Source organism: Xylocopa sonorina, chromosome 17 (genome assembly GCF_050948175.1).
Source record: "Xylocopa sonorina isolate GNS202 chromosome 17, iyXylSono1_principal, whole genome shotgun sequence".
In the NCBI taxonomy this organism is placed as follows: Eukaryota; Metazoa; Arthropoda; class Insecta; order Hymenoptera; family Apidae; genus Xylocopa; species Xylocopa sonorina.
In genome coordinates this window covers 1,432,360-1,453,507 of record NC_135209.1, presented here as the reverse complement: position 1 = coordinate 1,453,507, position 21,148 = coordinate 1,432,360, and the positions used below count along the sequence as shown (strand labels likewise).

The 21,148-nt window shown below is 43.5% G+C and overlaps 2 protein-coding genes across 2 annotated transcripts in view; one reads left to right on the top strand and one right to left on the bottom strand.

The window, feature by feature from the left end:
- Med27 (mediator complex subunit 27) overlaps nt 1–21,148 on the bottom strand; it is a 419,500-nt gene that overhangs the window by 81,661 nt on the left and 316,691 nt on the right. The gene's annotated exons all lie outside the window — the stretch shown is intronic.
- Oli (basic helix-loop-helix family member olig) lies at nt 549–1,983 on the top strand. Its single transcript, XM_076907790.1, has 4 exons — nt 549–834; nt 1,049–1,287; nt 1,367–1,590; nt 1,673–1,983. Exons 1-4 carry the CDS (start codon nt 697–699, stop codon nt 1,900–1,902), a joined length of 831 nt encoding a protein of 276 aa, XP_076763905.1. The 5' UTR covers nt 549–696; the 3' UTR covers nt 1,903–1,983.

Here is a 21,148-nt window from a genome sequence, read left to right as displayed (position 1 = left end):
GCGCGCGTGATCCGTCTGTGTGAAGGTGTCTCGTCTGTGGTTGATAAACTTCATTAAAGTACAAATGTATCGGCTCGAGTGATGAGAAAACGGAAACACCGATAGAGGATCGCGCGAGACGCACGAGACGCAGAACCAGAAACACGAGGGGGATGAACGATCGAATGGCGTCTCGCTGCCCGCTATCGAGATAAACAGCTGGAATCGTGCTGCGAAACATGGCTGCGATCGGCGTCGTCTGAGCCGTGGTAACGCGTCCGTCGTCTCGAGATCGGTGGCAAGGTGGACGAGAGAAGAAATCGTTATCGAGACGCGAGTCGATGGCGATTTAGAGCAGTCTGACGAGGCGGTTGGAGGACTCGCGTCGCAGGGATGGCAGGCTACGCGGTGGTGTGCAAAAAATCTTGCTGATCCTCGCTGCATTCGCGGGATCCTGCGCCGTGCATGTCACCAACGGCGGAAAGAGATTCCTCGGTAAGTGTTGCGGTTCCTATTGATTACATTACGGCTCTCGATGATGCGGTCCGCTCGATAATCGCCGCCGTTACTCACGCGTGGACGATGATAACCGAACGGTGGACGTTTTCGTGTTCACGGGGCAGCCGCTTTCGCTGAACGCGAGCAGACGATCCGTGTAGAGATTACGCGCGCAAATAAGGAAGGTGGTACGGGTTCGAGGCGAGGCTCGTACGAGAGATGAGGTCCTACGACGGCGAGAGCAGCTCCACGGAGGACGACGATAGGAGAGAGGGCCTACCCGAGGCGCATCTGCAGCCTGGCTCCTGGCAACGTTCGGCCTCGCATCCCACATGGGCTTGGGAACATCGAACCGCTGTGTGTATATACATATCAACGATATGGATCCTACGTTTCAATATTTATCTTCCTTTCCAAGCGTTTAAAATAGTTCCCCATTTGCAGTCCCATTTTGTAGACAGATTTCATGCATTTGCAGTCATTCAGACTTACTCAATTTTTTTAGCTTGAAATAAGCTCGAGAACGACTAATTCTTTAGTACGAAGAGTAATTGTTATCGTTATTATTCAGCATCCATTGCCACCACAATCCGCAGCGTCGCTCGAGTCGATGTACTCGGTACCAGGAGCGTCTCACGCCAGCGTTTCCGCTCCACCGGCTGGTTACTCGTCCGAGCACCCACAGAGCGCACCTGGAAGGAGGACTCCCTTGGGTGCTGTTGGCCTAGGCGGTTTCTATTTCCAGCACCAGCCCCAGCCGCACGCTTCGTCCAGCGCTCTGTCCGACGAGAACCGACCAGACCAAGAAAGGTATTCAATGGTCCGCCATAAACGTCTGTTCGATTCAACCGATCGATGTACTTCGTTTACGAATGAAAATGTTTGGCAGGCCTGGCGCGTCCAGACTGAACTGTCCGCCAAAATCGAAAACTACTCGTCAGGGGAAGAGTATGCGGTTGAACATCAACGCAAGGGAGCGCAGAAGGATGCACGACTTGAACGACGCACTCGACGAGCTTCGCTCAGTGATTCCTTACGCCCATAGTCCGTCCGTGAGAAAATTGTCCAAGATCGCCACCCTCCTCCTGGCGAAGAATTACATTCTCATGCAAGGCAAGGGATAAATCGTCGTTGAAGTTGTTAAATTAATTTTTTTTTGGTTTCTTTTCATGAGAATCGCACGTTTTGTACGCAGGGAACGCTTTGGAGGAGCTGAGAAGAGTGATAGCGGTTCTGCAGTCGCCTCACGCTCATACAACCGCCCTGCCACCGACTCCTGTCTCCTACGATTTGTTGCACGGATTCCCAGGTAAACTGTTTCAAGGTGTGCAGGATATGCCAGGACTTCCCACGTCCGACCCTCAAAGCGTCACTGCGGGTGGACCTCCAACCGATGGCACAGTGGCCAGCGGAGAGTCGAATTGAAGATTGGAGCCTCCTCTTTCCTCGATTAGGTGTAAAACTGACTCGAGAATCAAGGGTGAGAAGAGGAGAAGGGAGTCGATCGAAGCGTCGGGAGTATTCCAGGATCTGTTAGTGTAAGGTCCTTACTGCTCGCGCAAGGTAACAAACGAAACAGTAGGGTGTAACAGTTTTAGCGTCGATAACGATTTCCGTGAATGCAACCGATGACACACGAGACGATTAATCCTCCAGGACGGAAACTAATGACTCATCTTAACGTTAAGTCTATATTTAGTACGTGAACGCTAGCGTGTAAGTTCCGAACGCGAGACTACTTGTTGATATGCATACAATGAAAGTATTAGCGGGGCTGTATTATCCGTGGGCGACGTACACTGTTACGAGTTCGATACACACTAAGTCAATATTAATACTTACGGTTGATGCTCCTAAGATGAAAGTTTATGAAAGTACTAGCGGGTAAACGATCAAAACTAATTAGTTACGATTACCAAGAAGAAGCAATAAGCGACGACATATTTCTGTCTCTGGTGAACGGAATCAGGCAACGTCGAAAACGAGAAGAGAACGAACACGCGGGACGAATACTTTTTTTTCTTTTTTTAAACTACGCATTCTTTTCTTAAACACCAAACACTAACTGCCAGAGAGAGAAATGATGTAAGGATGAGGAATGAAATTTCCAAATCCCGTCCGGAAACGCGATAGTCAATATAGCATGTGATACATGTCGAGATATATTATATATACTATATTCTAGTCATACACGCGTAAAGATCTTAAATATTCATATACATATTACATATATGTATATACATATAGATATATATATATATATATTTAATAATTCAATTTGAGCCATCGATTGTATAACTTATTTATATACATAATGCGTTTATTATGCGTTTATTACGATGTGCCAAGGATATACATCCGTTTTTTGCGATATCGACCGAACGCACGGTTCCGACCGAGAGATGGACGCGTTCCAACTGAATAACGATCTTCTAATTCATCGAACGTTCCATCACGGGGATCAATCGCCCCTCGACAGGCCCGAACGAGACGTTGTAAATGCATTTAACGACACCGTTTCAGGTGGCAAGCAATAATGACTATTATTATATACTATTATACGTGTGAAATTCCTAATAACGGTGGTCGTTAAGCGAGAATAAAGAAACACGAAGCCGGCACGCTGACGACGAGAACAGACAGAAGTGTTTGTTGTAGAGTGTAGATATGATTGTTTAGTGCTCGAATAAAATCTATTTAAGAAAGTGGACGGATCGGCGGGTGCTCTGAGAGAAAGTTTTTCCAATAGTTAGGCGGATGAAGCAGTTTGCACTATCTCACTGGATCGTTCCAACAAGATAAGAAACCCAAATCGAGCGGACGACGATTGATATTCCTTCAGAGCATCTGTACAGTACGATTTTAATTGAAAAACGCATCGAGGTTTAATATATACTACTAGGGTTCATTTTATACAATAATAACAGTCTGCAATACCAATATCGCACGGTTTACTGGATTCAATTACGAGAACGAACTGCATCTCATTTACAACGATACATAACTTCGCGTAACGATATCGGAAACGCGTCAGCCATTTAATGAAAAGTCGGTAAACAGTTCGCAGCAACATTTCACCGTGGTAACCCCTGAAACAGACGAAGAGGAATTAAAGAAGAACCGTGACGAAACTCGAGCCGATGAGTCAGACTACGAATTCTAAAATGATCGGTTGTTTCTTCTTAATCTCCGTAGGCCAATTACACATTACTAAAAAAAGATAACTATCACCTGAATCATCTGGTACGCGATCGATCGGTGGCGCCATCGCGGTAACCGCGCCACGAACTACTCATTCGATTCTATCCAAACGTTTCTTTGAAATCTCGTTGCAGCGTCGTAATAAAATGCAAACTTTTATCCGCAGAACAGTGGAGAAGCGAGAGCCGCGTGCAGTAGCGAGCATCGAATTCAACGGGACGAATTAATCGTCGAACCGCAACGGTTTTCGTCGAGACTTAAACTGACCGACAAGTGGCGCCATCATGGCCGCCACTTAGCAGAACGTTCACTCGATCGTCTTCCGTCCTTCTGGGAGGACCTTACACCGTATGTGCCTGATCCAACAGGGTTTATTGTGTGCGTGCCTCGTCGGTGGCTTGCAAGATGGCCAGCAGGCTGCTGCTGCGCGCCACGGTGTGATCGTTTGGTTCACGGTGCTTGTGTCCACTTTCGAGCGTTTTCGCGAGCGAATTTGTCAGTGCGAGGAGGACGGCGTGGCCAGACCGGCTGGGGTAACTTGGGACAACTTTGGAGATGTGACGATCGACACGAAGCAAGTAAGTCTCTCGCCTACGCGATCGAATATTTCTGCTGTTGCGAGCAGCGAATCGCCGGTCGCGTTTCCATCGAAAGCGCGCTTGCGTTGTCACTCATGAAAATCAGATTGATACAGCCTGAAAGAGTTAACAGACAAAAATGAGAAAGGGGCAGAGGAGTACGCGATAGGCAGACGCGAAACGAGTCTCCCTTTTTGCTCGAATCGCGAGAGAGACACACGGGGTTGTGGAAATGGTAATTCACGATTGTTTTTTTTTTTTTAAGGCGAGTTGGTTAATAGGTTATGATGTCATAATCGTCGACAGCTCGATCTCTTTTGTCGTGGCCGCTTGGATCGTGTCCGCGAATCTTTATGTCCGTTAACCTTGCGTTCCTCGTAAACCCCCTCGATAAAATAGGACGGAACGGGGACCACGGTTAACGTTACTCTTGACAGAAACGGGCGATCGCCTCGATAGCGCCGCGTGAAAAAGGGAGCAGCGTGACTGGCGGTTACTCCGTTGCACTTTTCTACGTACGATACGCAGCTTTCGTAGCGTAATATTTCACGTCGCGAGTGGGAGAGCTAACCTTACCTCTCGATTGGGCGAAAGACGTACGACGGGGTCGCTATTGGTAGTCCTTTCTACATACCTGCCACGCAAAACTTCTGTACCTGCATTCTCGGTTTGCCTCAACTTCGGTACTTTTCTCAAAGCTTTTCAGTTTTCCTGTAATCTGTCCCGTTTCGTTTTTTTTTTTTTTATCACCATTTTACTTCGAAAGCGAATCGCTGCCAAAGATATCAACGTGTGGAAGTTGCGTGCTGGAAAGGCGACGCGAGGTAGTCGAAAAAGAAACGCCTCGATCGGAAGTGGATCCACGTTGCACCTGGTTTCGTGTCGATACGAATTTTCAATGGGAATACGAGAATATCCGCTTCGACGGGCGAGCAAGAGCACGTTTCGCAGTCGCTCGTGAACGGACCATTGGCCAGCCTGTGCTTATTCGCCGTTGACGTCAATTAAGGTTGAAATACCTTGAAACAGTTTTTATTCGTCGCCTCGTGATGCTCTTCGACGATGGATTAAAACCGTTGCGGACGATATCGGCTACGCGTTCACGAATAATCACGTAGGAATAGTATCGCAACGGCTGTTAAGGTAAATAACAACGAACAGTTTACGCGTCTTTTTAAGTGCGCCAGCCTGACATCATGACACACTGTCTTCCTTGTTGACTTCCGGTCTACTACGCCTGCACGTTGTTTTCATTATTTATAACGATCGAATAACTGTACTCTCGTTTAATGGGCCGCGTTGAAGAGTACAGTTATCGCAATTCGACGAGACAGTCAATATTAATAATTTCATTGAAAACAAAATGATTTACGAAAGCTTGCAATAATTATCCTTCGTAAATTGTTTTGAATTAGAACTACTATTAGCTAACTTTTGCTATTCTATAGAATTATTCTTTGAGAAGAAACGCTTGGAGGCACGTTGAAGTGGATAAGGGTGATATCGAGGCAAGAATAAAGAATTTCCACGGCGACTTCGAAACCTGTTCCGTGAAAAAGAATTCAGGTTCAATACGGTAACGAACGCGGAAAAGAATTTCCATCCTTATCTGCTCGCGTTGACCCGAGGCACAAAAGGAACAGCTCGTGTGACGCACTTCCGGTGAACTTATCTCAGGTGCGCGTAGCGCGCGTCGACAATTGGCACGCGTGACGTACGGAATCGGCGATAAAAGGCCGGCTGAGCCGCGGCTTCTTCCGTGGACGATGGATTTTTCGGTTAAACGTCGTCGCGCGAGGACGCTTTTAAATGTACGAGCAACAAGTAAGTGCTATATACGTGGCGTGCATTATTTTTTACGACCGCGCATACCTACCATTGTCGGGGCGTGCGCGTGTCGTGACGAAACTCCACGAACGCGCTGCGCGATCAGCCGATTGATCCATATGGCGATATCCATTTCGCATAACGGGAGCGTAAAACTTGCGGTCTAACAAATCCCCGCGTTTGTAATCACGTTTTTAGAAATTGTTCGACGCCCAACGAGATTCATACGTGTCGAAACATGGAGATACAATATTCCACAGGAGGATAAAGCTTCAACTGAATGCTGTTCACAATCCATGTCTCAATTTGTTCACTTTTACATTTATCTTCTAGCGATACATCATATCGTCGCGATGGGTAGAAAGTTTTATCTGTTACTTATTTCTCGATACATTAAAACAACCTGAACATTGGAAACTTCGTCGAAGGATAAAATCTGGATAGCCTGTCTAATAATTACCAATAATATATAAACTATCAACGATCGCAAGGTTAGTTGCTTCTTAGTTCCAAGAGCTATCTACTTTATCTACGATACGACGTTCAATATAAACGGAATATTTCTGAAGAAATCGACTTCCTACAGTTTATCAGGAGGAATGAATTATATTAGGAGTGTCGAGCGCAGTTCTGCTCGCCACATTTTCAACTGTACACAGGCGTTTCTCTCGCGACGGCCGTTCGATGGACAAAAATCGTCGCTGGGTCAAGGATTGGGTATCCTGACAAGTTCGTGCGCGTTCTTGCTTTCGCACGAAGGGACAGTTAATTATTAACGCACGTGTGCACTGCGGTGAGACCGCGGAAAATCCTCTCGGCTGTTTACTGGTTTCGTGCGAGCCGTGATATTATTGGCTTATCAACAGCGAGACCGAAAGTGATGTATGCCGAGTGACGATTGCCAAGGCGTTATCGGTATCGCGACAAAAGTCCTTCTTGCGCACGAGACACGCTGGTTATTTGCACAATCCGCTCTCGAAAATACGCTTGTAAGCGACGATCGTTAATTTTATTCGATTTCGTATTTCGTAGAGAAACTTTACATTGAATGGATCGTTAACTTCTTTTTTGTTTAAATCGATGGACGTTAACTCGCGTCTAGATCGACATTCTTATCAGAGAATCCGTTCGAACAACGGTTCTGGGTTACCACGAAGCGTGCGATAATTATTTTGTTATAACTCGGTGTTTTTACCAAGATACAAATGAGTCATGGAAGTTCATGGTATTCGCTTGATTATTCTCGACCTTTGATATTACCAAAGTTCTGAGCCGGTTGATGGTGCATCGCCTCGGTTGGAGTTTATTTTACAAGTGCCCCGTTAGAAATTCTGTGGCCCGCGGTTGAATTGCTGTTATTGGTAGCAAAATTCCAATTACTACTTCGCGAGCGTCCTGCAACTTTGCAGGATTAATTTAGGGCTGGTACGAGATCCGAATGCGAGCGTCCCTGAATTATTCAGGGCCCCGACCCGTCCAATTATACCAGGCGAAAATCGAACGCGATGTAATCAGATGTTTATCCGATAGGAAAACATGAGAGACCGTATTAGAAAGTTCCCCGCGAACGGCACCGAGCAGCGTAAGAATGTGTTCGTACGATATCTCTGCGCGATAACGATATATCTACCTTCCACCGCTGCATATCGCGCATCCTCCTTTTACGCTGTCTTGTTATTTCGTAACGGGATTCTCGCGAAATCGGTATTTACTCGAGTCTTCGACTGTATTACAATGCTAGTTGAACAGAAAAGTATGGCGACGCGTATTTTGCATCAGTACAGTTCTTTAATTAATTCTCCGTGACGATGAAATTGGTCGAACAAGAGTTTTTTAAACAAAAAAAATGGCACGCTGTTTTAAAAATGTTTCGAATGGAACAAATGAGAAATAGAAGATATACTACGAAATGCGATAAATTTAGAGCTATTTTGCTTTGTGTGAATTAACTTCGAGCGCAAAATTGATTAGAAATTGAGGAGTAGAGAAGTGCAAACGCAAGGCAAGTTTTTGTTCAGCATCATTCCTATCTTTTGCCCGCGATAGTTTTGGATTTATTATTTTTCATTAACGAACAGCTAGAGGACTGAGTGGGCGAGCGCGTCGAGTGAAAAATGACGAAACGAAAGAGCAGACGAGAGGGAGAGGAGAGAGAGCGGTGGAGGAGAAGAACGCGGTGGAAAGGGTTGAGGGATAGAGACGAAAACAAAGCGGATGCAGCCGCCAGGGCAACAATGGCGCATCGACCCGCCAAAACTTGCGCTTGTGCGCAGAAACGCGCGCCTCGACGTCTGCTCGGCTCCAGCAATGCCTTAAACTGGCTCTCTTCTCGCTCTCACCGCGATTGTTTCACCGATTCGATCGATTCCTCGTTGAAACGTATCAATTCTGGCGAATCATTTTCCTAAACGTACGAAATACAAACGTAATCGAACGAAAAAAAATCAAACGGAAGACGTCTATTCAGTTGCTGCGCAAAGGCATGCGCAATGCGGTTTCTGGGGGCGACCAACATAGTCTCGTATTCCTTTCAAACCGATGAAACTGACTTCCTTCGTTTCCTTTTGAATCGATTCTCTCAACTGTTTGAATTATACACCAATTAATGCAAATAATTAAGTAAAAACGATCATTTAAAGCCTGATTTTGGATAATTATAGCATAGAATCGTTCCAACTACGGAAACAGGAGAAAGTCGTTGCGGTGTTGCTACTTTCCTAGCGTATAACCAATGCGTTTGGCACGTAGAATCTCGTAGGTCGTCAATTCAGCCACAATATCAGCGAAAGACTATTATCAACAAAACCAGACATTCGCATCGATAAAAGGAACCATGATTGTTATTTATCGAGTAGTTTCTTATCAACTAAAATCGTGTCTTCTCCCTTAAACTTCGTTTCTACGATTAGTAGAGAGAAACGCGGGGAATACTAGGTTCAAATTGAACAGCTCAATTGGACGAGATTGACTGTGCGTTCTTTCCACTTCCTCCCCCCTCCCTCTGTTTGTATTTCAATCTGCGACGCGGAGGCTCGTCTGAAAATCGCTGCGGGTATCCTGGAGGACGTATCTTCGTCCCAGTTCGTTCCCGTGAACGGAGCAGGACTGAGAAGGCATGGGTCCAGGATGGATGAAGATCAGGTGCCGTGGTTGCCCTGGCAACCGGCATTGATCCCTCCCCTCTTGTTCTACCGTCCTTTTCGTCCCTCCTCTACCACACATTATTGGTCCCTCTCTCTCTCTCTCTCTCTCTCTCTCTCTCTCTCTCTCTCTCTCTCTCTTTCTCTCTCTTTGTTCGTTATCGAACACACAGACAGTAGTGCATACACAGATTAAAAGAACAACAAGGCGCAGGGTGGAGGAAAACCTTTTTTCTCGCCCAGTCTTGTCGGCTGCGCTGCTTCCGTCTCGCGTCCCTTTCGAGCTTTTCTTCGTTTCCATTCGACTAACCTTTCACCCTTTTAATCCTCGGTTCTCTCTCATTCACTTGGGGTCCAGTGTCGATCATTGGCCGTCTCGTTCTTAGCCTGTCGAGGGGATTAAGAGGCTGTAGATCAGGGGGTGGAGAAAGAAGGGGGGTTGGAACGTTGTTGCGAGCGCTCAGAGAAAGACGCGCGTGCTGTTCAGGGCAATAGAAAGTGGTTATTAAAGTAGTACACGACGAAATCGAAGGGAGAAGTGGAAGGTTCCAAGATGGGTTCTCTTACTGATCCAAAGCCTCTTCTTCTTCTCTTTCGCCACGTCTCTCTGTTACTGGAAGCACCAAAATTTATGGGGGTAGTTGAACGCGCTTGTATTGTACACAGAATTACATCGTGGTCTTTAAGGATGTCGCGTCTCGACAGTTAGTGGGCGAGCGTTTCGAGAAAATTACTATCGCCACCCCTCTGCTGCCCAGATGATTGTTTCTGTAAAGGATTATCCCTGTTTATGTTACGACTGTTTACTCAACCTTGCGAAACATGTACAAACTCTCGAAAATCGGTATACACGTAACAATTTTTCTGAGGGTATAGAATAACCTCTGTTTACCTTCCATTTGTTCAGTTTTATTTATAAAAAAAAATACGACGCCCTTGGAATCGTTCAACCGATATACACACCTGTTTACGAAGTTTTGAGACGAACCAGACATTCCACAGGCGTTTTTTTCGCGTTACAGATGCCTCGCTGAAATCGACACCGAATCCCAGCCAAGAGCTATCCATTTCGCTCAGCCGTTGTTGCTCCTTTCTTTCAGCGAGGTTCTGCTGGTGTTCTCATCAACAGCAAGTGGCTTCCGGACGAGGAGCACCGGTTTGTTTACCGTCGTTTGTCCGCGCGGCTCCCTCAGCGGCGCAAACGAATGCCGACCAGCGGTGACCTCGCGCGGTCAGGGGTTAAAACCTCCACCGCGGTCGAGATGGATTAGGATAGGTTAGGGTCATGGGCCACGGATTATCATGAACGATTCGTTACTCGATTTCGAGAAGAATCGACGGGGTTGAACCTCGCAGGCATTCCGCGACGCGTCTGTCTGCTTCATTCGCGCTTTAATCGTCGCATTCGCCTCCGGATGGTTCAAGGTTAGCTCGTAAAACGGCACTTTGTTTCTGAATGACCCCCTCCGCTAAATGCAGTATCGCGCGGCACGATCGTACGGCTTCGTTTCCTTTTCATTGAGCTCGGTTTTTCTTCTGAATTCTCTTTTAACGCCTTGGTGGACGTTCTTTCCGGAGATGTGTTGACCCCTTGCGCTCGAATGTCCCCTTTGAGGAGCATTGATTTGTGATTACGGAGGTTGAAGTTACTTTGCTGTAGATTTTTAAGTATTGTATGTTCTCCTGAAGTTTTTTATTTGAATGGAAATTTTCTATTGCTTAGAGACGTTAGCAGTAGAAATTATTGCTAAAGTATTGCTATTTTTCCAATCTTCCAGCAATAAAAATTCCAGCTGCAAGACGTTAGCAGTAGAAATTATTGCTAAAATTTGGCTATTTTAATTATATTTCTATTTTTCCAATCTTCTAGCAATAAAAATTCCAGCTGGAAGACATTAACAATAGAAATGAATGCTAAAATAGTAATATTTTATATTTCTCTGAAGTCCTCTACTGAAGTGGAAATTTTCTACTACTAGAAAACGTTAACAATAGAAACTTTCCCTAAAATATTGCTGTTAGAATTATATTTCTATTTTTCCAATTTCCCATCAATAGAAGTCCCAGCTGGAAAACGTTAGCAGTAGAAACTATTACTAAAATAATAATATTTTAGGTATTTCTAAAGTTTCTTTTTTTAAGTGGAAACTTTCTACTGCTGGGAGACGTTAGCTATGGAAACTACTGCTATAGTAGCAATATTTTATGTTTCTCTGAAGTTTTCTATTGAAATAGAAATTTTCTATTGCTAAGAGACGTTAGCTACAGAAACTATTGCTATCTTAACTATTTTAGCAATAGCTTTTACAATGTGTAGGCTGGAGCCGAGTGCAAAAGGTTAATCAGCTGTTTAATCATTACAAACAGCAACATTAATCCATTAAGCCTTGCACATTATTCCATCATACTAGGTAACTTAAGTAGAATTCAATTCAGATATCTGTTAACCAAAACGAAAGCGCGTTGAAATCTTACACAATCCTCTCGAAATAACAAAATCATAATAAATTTTAATTATCTGGTCCAGTTTTTTTCTTGTTCAAGTCTAGTAAATGTCTGGCGTTCGTACTGATCGTTAGCGAGTTGCACGAGTGGAGTTGAATCGTTTATCCTCGAAATCGATCGGATTCGACGCGGCTGGAGCCGCTTTTTGCGTCGCGCGGAGACTGGGACCGGGGAAAGTGAAGTCTCCGCGGAGATTAACCGCGATCCACGGTAAAAGTTCGGAATTAGGAATGGTCAGTTACGGGTAGGGGGTTGAGCCTCTTCCCCTCGACTCGCGGTCCCACGCGTGCCGACCGTTTACCCACTGGGTTCCTATTGACGCGCGGCGTCGGGACGCCTCGTCAATCCCACGCTATTTCTCTCTCTCTCTCTCTCTCTCTCTCTCTCTCTCTCTCTCTCTCTCTCTCTCTCTCTCTTGCACACTAAATCTCGATCATAGATCTCGCTTTCTGCTCGAAGTAAACATTGAAAAGTAGAATAATGGAGCAACAAAAATAACAATGATCGACGCTCAAATTACACCTAATTTCTTTCAAAGCACGACATTTATGTTCCTTTAATTCGCAATTGTCTCACGCGTTAGATTACATATGTATGCGAGGTAGTAGGTACGACAGATTTGTCGGTTCTTAAGTGGCAGGATTGGTAAGGTGGAGTCGATTTGACTTCGTCGTGAGCGTGGGTGGTGACGGTTTATGTAACCAAACGCATTACTATATTTAGCTCTCTGCAAGGTGACTTGATATCAATACGCGAAACGTGCAATCGCCGTGAGACAGTCTGTGAGACGAATTTTCGGGGTTCCACTTAAAAGTCGCCCCTCGAAACGGCTCGGAAATTCCGCTCGAGGTACGCTCGCTCGACTTTCAGAATTTCTAAAGTCATCGAAAGCTGAAATCTCTGAGATAGCTGCTAGAAGACACGAGAGAAATGGTCGCAGGATATCCCCAAAATTTCGACTCTTCAGGTCGACGCTCAGAGTTGAAATGAAACATCCAACGGGGTTGTACGAACTCGCGTTATCCTTTCGATCCAGCTCGCTTTGGTTAGTGCAACGAAACGATGAGTAAGAGGCAGGTTTTGCAGTCTCTGAGATAGCTGCTAGAAGACACGAGAGAAATGGTCGCAGGATATCCCCAAAATTTCGACTCTTCAGCTCTCGACGCTCAGAGTTGAAATGAAACATCCAACGGGGTTGTACGAACTCGCGTTATCCTTTCGATCCAGCTCGCACTGGTTAGTGCAGCGAAACGATGAGTAAGAGGCAGGTTTTGCAGGTTCTTACTTCGAACACGGACCCTGTATTTTCACCCTTCGACTCGCTCCTCCTGCACAATACTCGTACGCGTCGCCAGTCTATATGGAAATCCGTTATCGCGTTTCAACTTCATGAATTCGAATGTTACGAGAGGCAATGCGTTTAACGCGGGGCTACGCTTACCAATCGAGGGAAGTATGCTGGTTTATATCATCCCCTATAATATCGTTTGTTTTGGCGCGGTTACGCTTTGTTTTCCCGCGCTGAGAATCGCTTCTCCACTTTTAGAGTCCTCGAGCTGCCTTTCCCAACGTGGTTCCGGTTAATAAATCCCTCATGGAATTGACCGATGCGAGTCTTAGCGAGTTTATCGTCTGATGTACAACTCGTGTCTCTCAACAGTGAAATAGCTTTTTTTTCAAGAGAACAGCAGAAGTTGCGATAAAAGTTTTAACGGAGAAATTTGTTTGGTAATATTTTCCACTGTTTGTTAGCGATCATGCGTTACGAGCGTGCAAAACAACAGGATATTTGTCGATAAATGTACATACAGTACTTATGAATCTGAATATTAACTGGCCATCGATGTATCAATTGCTTATGTACATTTCACTGGTGCTGTTACTAATCGTAAAAGAATTCTAAGCTCGAGTAATGGAAAAATACTCTGAGACAGAGTATCATCGTACGAGATGTTGATATCGAGATGATATTTTTTTCTGACGATTCTCCAAAAAGTTGATAGCAATTTTCAAGGTTGTCGTGCGTAAAAGTGTCTCCCGCTTCGTCTCCGTTGCCGCTGAAAACCGACGCTGTTTCGACACCGTTCCATCTAAAACAATGGCCGTTGTGAAACTCTCGCAATGCTCGGCCGGCCAGTCGGGTCGAGTAATCTCAGGATGATTTTGCAACAGCCAGCGATCGTGCGTTCGTTCTACTTGCACTCTGCCTTTACCAGCACACTTAGGATACTTTCACGTCCGGCAAAAAAGTTTGTCGTCCAGCTGGCCACTGATCAAATTCGATTCTCTTCCCTGGAACGTGGACGTCCGCTCGCGAACCGTCCAACCAGCTTCACGAATCGCTCGTAGCGATCCAACGCCCTCGTCTCAGGTTTCATTCTCGTATACTTTGGAATACCCGCAACTTCGTAGCTGTAAACCGTGAGATTTTGTTCTAATTCGAGTTTTTTTAGATAAAGAGATCTTGCATTACATCACAGTGTTGCCAAGTGGAGAAACTATTGACGTGAAAAGCAGAGCTTGTGATTAATATTGAAAAAACAAGTCGAAAATGTAGAATAACAATTTTTTATTCAAGATTTTGTTTTCGAGGAAATCGACTTTGAATTTTCGCCAGGTACGAATGCACTTGACTTGGCGAAATAGAATATTTGAAACAAAGTTTATTCTTACAGAAATTGCTAAAAATGTTGACCATCCTGGTGAAAACATAATTCTGCTCCTCTAATTAAATTTCTATGAACGCTTTCTAAGGTATTCGGTTGTTTTAATGTACGAAAGGCTGCAATAATCTTTTCTTTCAATTGCTCGTAACTTGTGATTTCTTCGGAATACACAATCGATTTAATATGACTCTATAAGTAAAAGTGAAGCGTAGTTGAGCTCAGGAGAGCGTAGTGGCCAAGCTATTGTTCCAGCACGATCAATCCAACCTTGGTAATGTTGCTTAGAAAATCTCTCATAGCTAGGATAACATTTCCATGATATTGGAAGTATTTATCAACATAACTTCAATCGAGACAAGTGAAAATTCAAAGTCGATTATCTCGAAAACAAAGCCTCAAATGAAAAATTATTATTCTATATTCTCGACTTACTTTTTCATCTAGAATCACTTCTATCTCTCTAGAAGAACCGTGTCTCTTCGTCCTGAGATCTATGTCATCGTCGCTAATTGAACGTCGTTAATCTTCCTCACGTCGCGTCGTTTTCAATCGACCGATTCAACACGCTTGGTCGAATCGTTTTTTTTTTTCTTTGTTGGTCCCTCGTTGGAACGCGACACGCGTAAGAAGGTGCCTGGCGAGGTGGTAAGAGAAGAAGGGACGCGAGAAAGTCGATGGATTTGAGTTCGCAGGAGCCGCGCGAAGGACGAGATACCTACCGCCAGTTCTTTCGTGAGAGAAGTGGGTCAGGCCCGTTCTCCGATTATTTTTTTTGTTGTATCGCCTACGTGTTCATTTTGTCGATTCGTCCAGAAAGAATCGTGTAACCATCAAAGCATCCATCGATGCATTCACGATGAGATCGAAACTGGTGACGAAGCGAGCCAGTTTATTTAATTAGATCATCTTCTTTGTCGCGAATGATCTAGCGGTCGATGAATGTGTAGTTGCTCGTGGTGGGGGAAAAGTTAGGGGCACATCCACTTGTAGCGTTTTATTGGATAGAAATTACTTTCGTAACTTCATCTGCAGTAAATTTGCCACCTTTGCTGGCGCTTTGTGCAAGTTTTCGAAAGGGAATACAATTTCTTCTGACTTTGCTAAATAAAATTCGTTGCGCGCCGTTTTGTTGTTGTAAAATGAATTGTGGTAGCGGTGCGGACTCTTTACGGTACAAAAGTGACCCGTTTTCTTTGAAAATGGCGTATGCATAGTTTGTGTTATATAGAGATGTTTAAGGGTTTGTAATTGAGTGCGTTGAGAATATTGGTATATGTTATTTTATGGTTTTTAAACATCAAATTGATTTAAGTTTATAATGTGTACGTTTTTAGAATTATTAGTTAAAAGAAATTTATACTTTCGTGACCTCGAGTGGACTCGCACCATTTTTAAAGTCAACAAAATGTGAAAATCATACATTTATGAAATATTAAATACGAGGGAGGTTTCCATTGAATGAAACCAATTTTTTAATGGAATTTTTCCTGAATTTGTCAAAAATATAAAATACAAAGGCTTTATTTCAATATTTCTTTAGGTAATACCATCTAGATTACTTTATTTTAACATGTGCCATTTTTCATTTTTATTATTACTGTGTTAATATTATATTTTGAAATTTTCGTCTCAATCTCTTCTTTCAGAGTTTAAAATTCTAGTGAACGAACATTTTTCTGTCATTGGAAGTGTCGTCAGATATAGAAAAGTAAAGCAAAGAAATTCTGTAGCATAATTTTTCAATTAAATATTATATCCTTGCAAAAAGTAGACTTGCGATACTTTCAGAATAATTATATTTATTCATTAACCATAATTTCATTAACCATATAAATTTATATTGAGGAAACGGTGAAAACTTCGAACGATTTTTCTTTATCAGAAATGAACTTACATCACTTTCAAAGAAAACTGCTCAAATAGCGTGTAATAAACATCAGAAGAAATTTCAAACTCTATTAAACGTTATTCCATTTAACACTTTCTATTAGACATCTAATCGTCCTATAATTAATTAAACATCTCACAAACAACTACAACAAAATTAACTTTAATTTATTTCAATATCCGTATATCCATAACAACCCCCCGTTACCCTTCAAAAGTTCAAATTCTATTAAACGTTATTATCATTTAACTTTATACTCATTCTACAATTAATTAAGCATCTCACAAACAACATAAAAAGAATTAACTTCAATTTACTCCAAGAACCATATATCCATAACAAACCATTCTCATTCTTCAAAAGTTCAAACTCTATTAGACGTTATTTTATTTAACACTTTCTATTAGACACCTACTCGTCTTACAATTAATTAAACATCTCATAAACAACATAAAAAAATTAACTTCGATTTACCCCAAGATTTACATATCCGTAACAGCCCCTTCTCACCCTTCAAGCTCATACCTAACTACATTTCCAACGAACCAAACAACCAGCATCGCTAATTCCAACCTCAATAGAAACCTCTGAATTTCTCGACAACGCAAGCAGCCTTCACGAACTCAGCGTTGAACCATTAGAACGGAGAACAACGAGGGAGATCGGTAACGAAAACCGCGAGAGGCTCCTCTGGTTTGTTTTGGCGGCGGTACCGCGGGGTTTTTGCCCCGACGGAGCCGCGTCGCCACCGCGCCTGCTCCGCTCCGTGGATAACGTCATCCAGAGACGTGACGGACGCTCAGCGTCGCGACGCTAACGAGCACCAACGTCGACGTACTCGTCGCCGCAATTTACGCACACGCAGGCGTACCTTGGACGCGTGTAACGCGAGCTGACGAGTCGCCGCGGTATTTTCACGATGGCTCGTCATCCTCTTGTGTCGTTGCTCCTACGTCTCCGAGTGACGTCAGAACCGACGCTATTCTGGTCCGCGATGAGAGGAGACGGGGTCCTACGCCCATACGCCGATCCGCCACGCGAAACCTGGGGCCGATCGATCGTGGACGTCGTGCAAGGAGGGAGACCGCCTCGTCTGGAAAATACCAAGCGGAATTTTCGAGTACTCAGAGAAACTGGGACGGTTTACGCAGGGCCACCAAGGAGGATCCTTCGTCGATATTTTATCTACCGTTAAGACCGTCGCTGGTTTTCGTGGATGGGCTCTTTCTCCTCTCTCTCTCTCTCTCTCTCTCTTTGGAGGCTACGAGATAGCTCCTTTTGTGGCGAAGGGATACGCGTGGTTTATTTCCGTCGAATAACCTGAATCGTTGAAATTTCACGGTTAGGCTTGATATAGATTCGGAGAGTCGTTCGATCGATGAACGGCGCCTCTTTGCTTGAAATTAGTTATTTCCGTGGATCGAATTTGCGATCGGCTATTCAGTCTCTTAAGGTTTGGACTGAGTACTTATGTTGCAATGAGAATAATATTATTGTGGATAAGAAATAAGGAGAAAAGATGTATGAAGTATGCTTGAGAACGTAGGAATTGGAAAATGGAAGACTGAGAAACAGTTTGAAATTGTTGGCAATAATTTAACCTTTTTCGTCTCTGAAGTAGCAACTTGAATTAATCTTGTGAAAAGAAAAATTTGATTTGCAAATTAACTTGTAAAATTATTTGAATATATTATATATTTTGTTCTACTTTCGTTTCAAGCTGTCCATTTTGAATTATTAGAACTTCGAATTGGCTGCCTATTACATTAATCTACCGATTTCTTTCTTCTCATTTTCTCTATTACTGAGTTCAAAATCAAGTTTATTTTCGCTCAAACTAATTTCACTTCCGAAATTCATTTTTATAGAGACTTAAAAAATCAGCCAATGAAAAATTAGAGCGCAAAGGGCTACAAGCAAAGATTAATTATACCTACATTATTCATTTAGAATTCAACTCAAAGTTAAAATCACGAGTGCGACTCGTAATATTCGAAATTTCAATCACGTCTCATCCTCGTCGAAATGCGACAAGGCTTAACTTCCATTGGATAGTAATTTACAGCACCCGCAGTGAGTCAACGTTATTAATTGAATCGCATCACAAATTTGGTGGCTATATGGTCACTCTCCTCTATTTACGCACTCCTACGTCTTTGCTGGGAACTCCCAAAATTCTCTTTTCAAAATAACCAAACTGCAGGTCTCCTCGAATCGAACAGTTGTAATTACCGAATCGAGAGGTCGTTACCAGGCGTGTTGCTGAATTCGCAAACAGGTAATTACCTCGCGATCGATCCTCTGCACTTGACACCTATCGATCCGCCGAATCAGTACTGGCGAGACAATTTTCGCGGGGAATTGACCCAGGAGTGGAGGAAGCGTTCTTCTAAGCACCGACACAAATCACTGGTGGACTCGACGAACCTCTGCATGTGCCTCGAGAAATTACGTTCCTTCAAACATAGTTCACGCTGTTCAAAAACAAAAATCGCAGCTCCCTCAGAAATTTCGTAGAACGAATGAACAACATCGCACCGCGTTCCTGGAAGTTGGAATATTCTGGGACATTCCTCCTATCTCGTGGAAATTTTCTGAGTATCGTATCATCGTTTTCCAAGTGGAAGCTACGATCTAATTATTTCTATCGTAGAATTTCGCCAACCAAATTCTCGTCCAGAATAATAATCGAAACATTTGACACAAAAATGAAACGATTATTTATTTATCCTTGTTCTTAGGTGGGAATGAAATTTGGATCAGAATAAATTGATTAGGAACGTTGAGAAAGGGAATGGCAACGGATATAGATTTCCAGCGAACGTGACACGCGAACGCAAGAGGAACTTACGTAGAAATAACTATCTCCCGTATCCCACTTGTTCGTCACTACTTTACCCGCGTCAATCGTCCCTCGAGGGTCTTCCTCGGGGTTGAAGCCGCTCGCAAGATTTCCGATACCCGTCAGGCTTACATAAAATCGAACAAAACAACCAGAAGGGGTAGGGAAAAGAAAGCGAGCCTCTGTTATTCCATGTAAACTCGCCGTCTCCTCGAACCACTCGCTCGTCTTCTTTCCCCTGGATTACCGTTAGACTCTTCCACTGACGCTATCCTGTCCCGGATTTCGCTCGACGCGCCAGCTACCGGCTCTCTCAAACGCTAGATGTCGTCATTGGCGCTAGCATTATTTCAATTTCCTTTTTTTCCCTCCATCGTAAGAAACGAGTGCGTGTAGCAGTGTGCAAAGGTCTTCAGAGCCACTGTGTGACTTGAATCAATCTATGCTAATGATGTTTACTAACATTGTAACTGTGCTATAATTGTTCTGCGCTTAAAAAGTATCTTTTGGTATCTTAAAATCTGGATCGAGTGGCTGTGTTGCAATGAAAAAGTATTGTTTCGGATAGGAGGTGAGGTGAGAAGACTGCAGAATGCTCAAGAGCATGGTAATTGGGAAATAGAAGACTGAGGAACAGTCTCGTGAATCAAAGTTCGGAATAGTTGCCAATAAATGGCGTCAGTTTGTGCGAAGATAAAATGGAGAAGCTTACCAGGAACTATGTTCATGCTATGATGATTTTGGGCTTATAAAACAGATGGAAAATTAATATAACAGCCACGCGATATCTAACAATTGTACAACGATACGTAGTACCATCAGAATAACGACTAATTGGTAACGGATTTCATTTCCAACGTGATAATGACCTAAATACACAACACGAATCGTGAGAAGTTGCTTGCAAGAGTTGGAAGATGCAGAAACGTTAAAAGTTCTGAACTGGCCAGCTCAGAGTCTGACTTAAATATCATCGAACGTGTCTGGGATTATTTAGACAGAGCACGAGGAATGCAGATGCAAATAGAATAGCGAGAAATCCCAATGGAAATTATTAACCCTTTGCACTCCAGTCTAGTGACTTATATAATACACCAACAACTCCAGCACTATTTTAGTCACAACTATGTGTATATATATAATAAAGAAGAGACAGTTGCTACAATAAAACAAAATATTTATCTCTTAGCTATTATCAAAGTTTATAAATCTTCAATAAAATAAACATTTTCTGTGAAATAGCTCAGACAGGGTTAATAATTTCTATGAAAGCTGTACAAGAAGAGTGGACGCTTTATTTGCAACAAAAATAGACCACAAAAAATATTCAAGTATCTACCAAAAACATTCCATAATTATTACACAAGCAAATTTGTCATACTATAAGTGGCCCACGAGTTTTCTTTGGTACCACATTCAGAGCTTAATTTACCAAATGATTTTTAATAACCATTGAACACTGAAAAGGGCGCAGAAACAACAGAAAAATTGCCACGGATAAGCAGATGGAACAGGCCTTATTCGAGAGAGAAACAGAGAAGAACGAGGGACCTCCAGGAGGCAAAGAGACTCTGCTGACCTCATCGGTGCGGTCCCGTTAACCAAGAAGAGGTTCGTTTCATGGTTCGGCTCTCTTTCGTCGAGGGATGCTCGCTTCTTCTCGTTCTTCCTGGCACCAATCGCCAAGCGATGCCCATAAAGAAAGGATTAGACGCACGAATTAGAAAAAAAGGGTGACTCCCACCCCGTACTGGTCGCGATCGATGCTCGACGTATTTTTAACACTCGATGGTCGCTAATATCTTCCCTTCCACGGTCTCCATCGCGGCTATGTTTGTCGCGGGGCAATTAAAGTTTCTCTTTCAGACGTTGCTTTAAGCAATTACGGGTGGGGACGCGTTTCTACACGCTCTGTCGCCCTGGTCGCCTCCAGAGTGTCTCATTCCACGCAATTACCGAAAGAATCGTTCCGTTCACGGAATCTTCCTGGTTCGTTCGCGTATTTACTGGACGAGGCGAGAAAA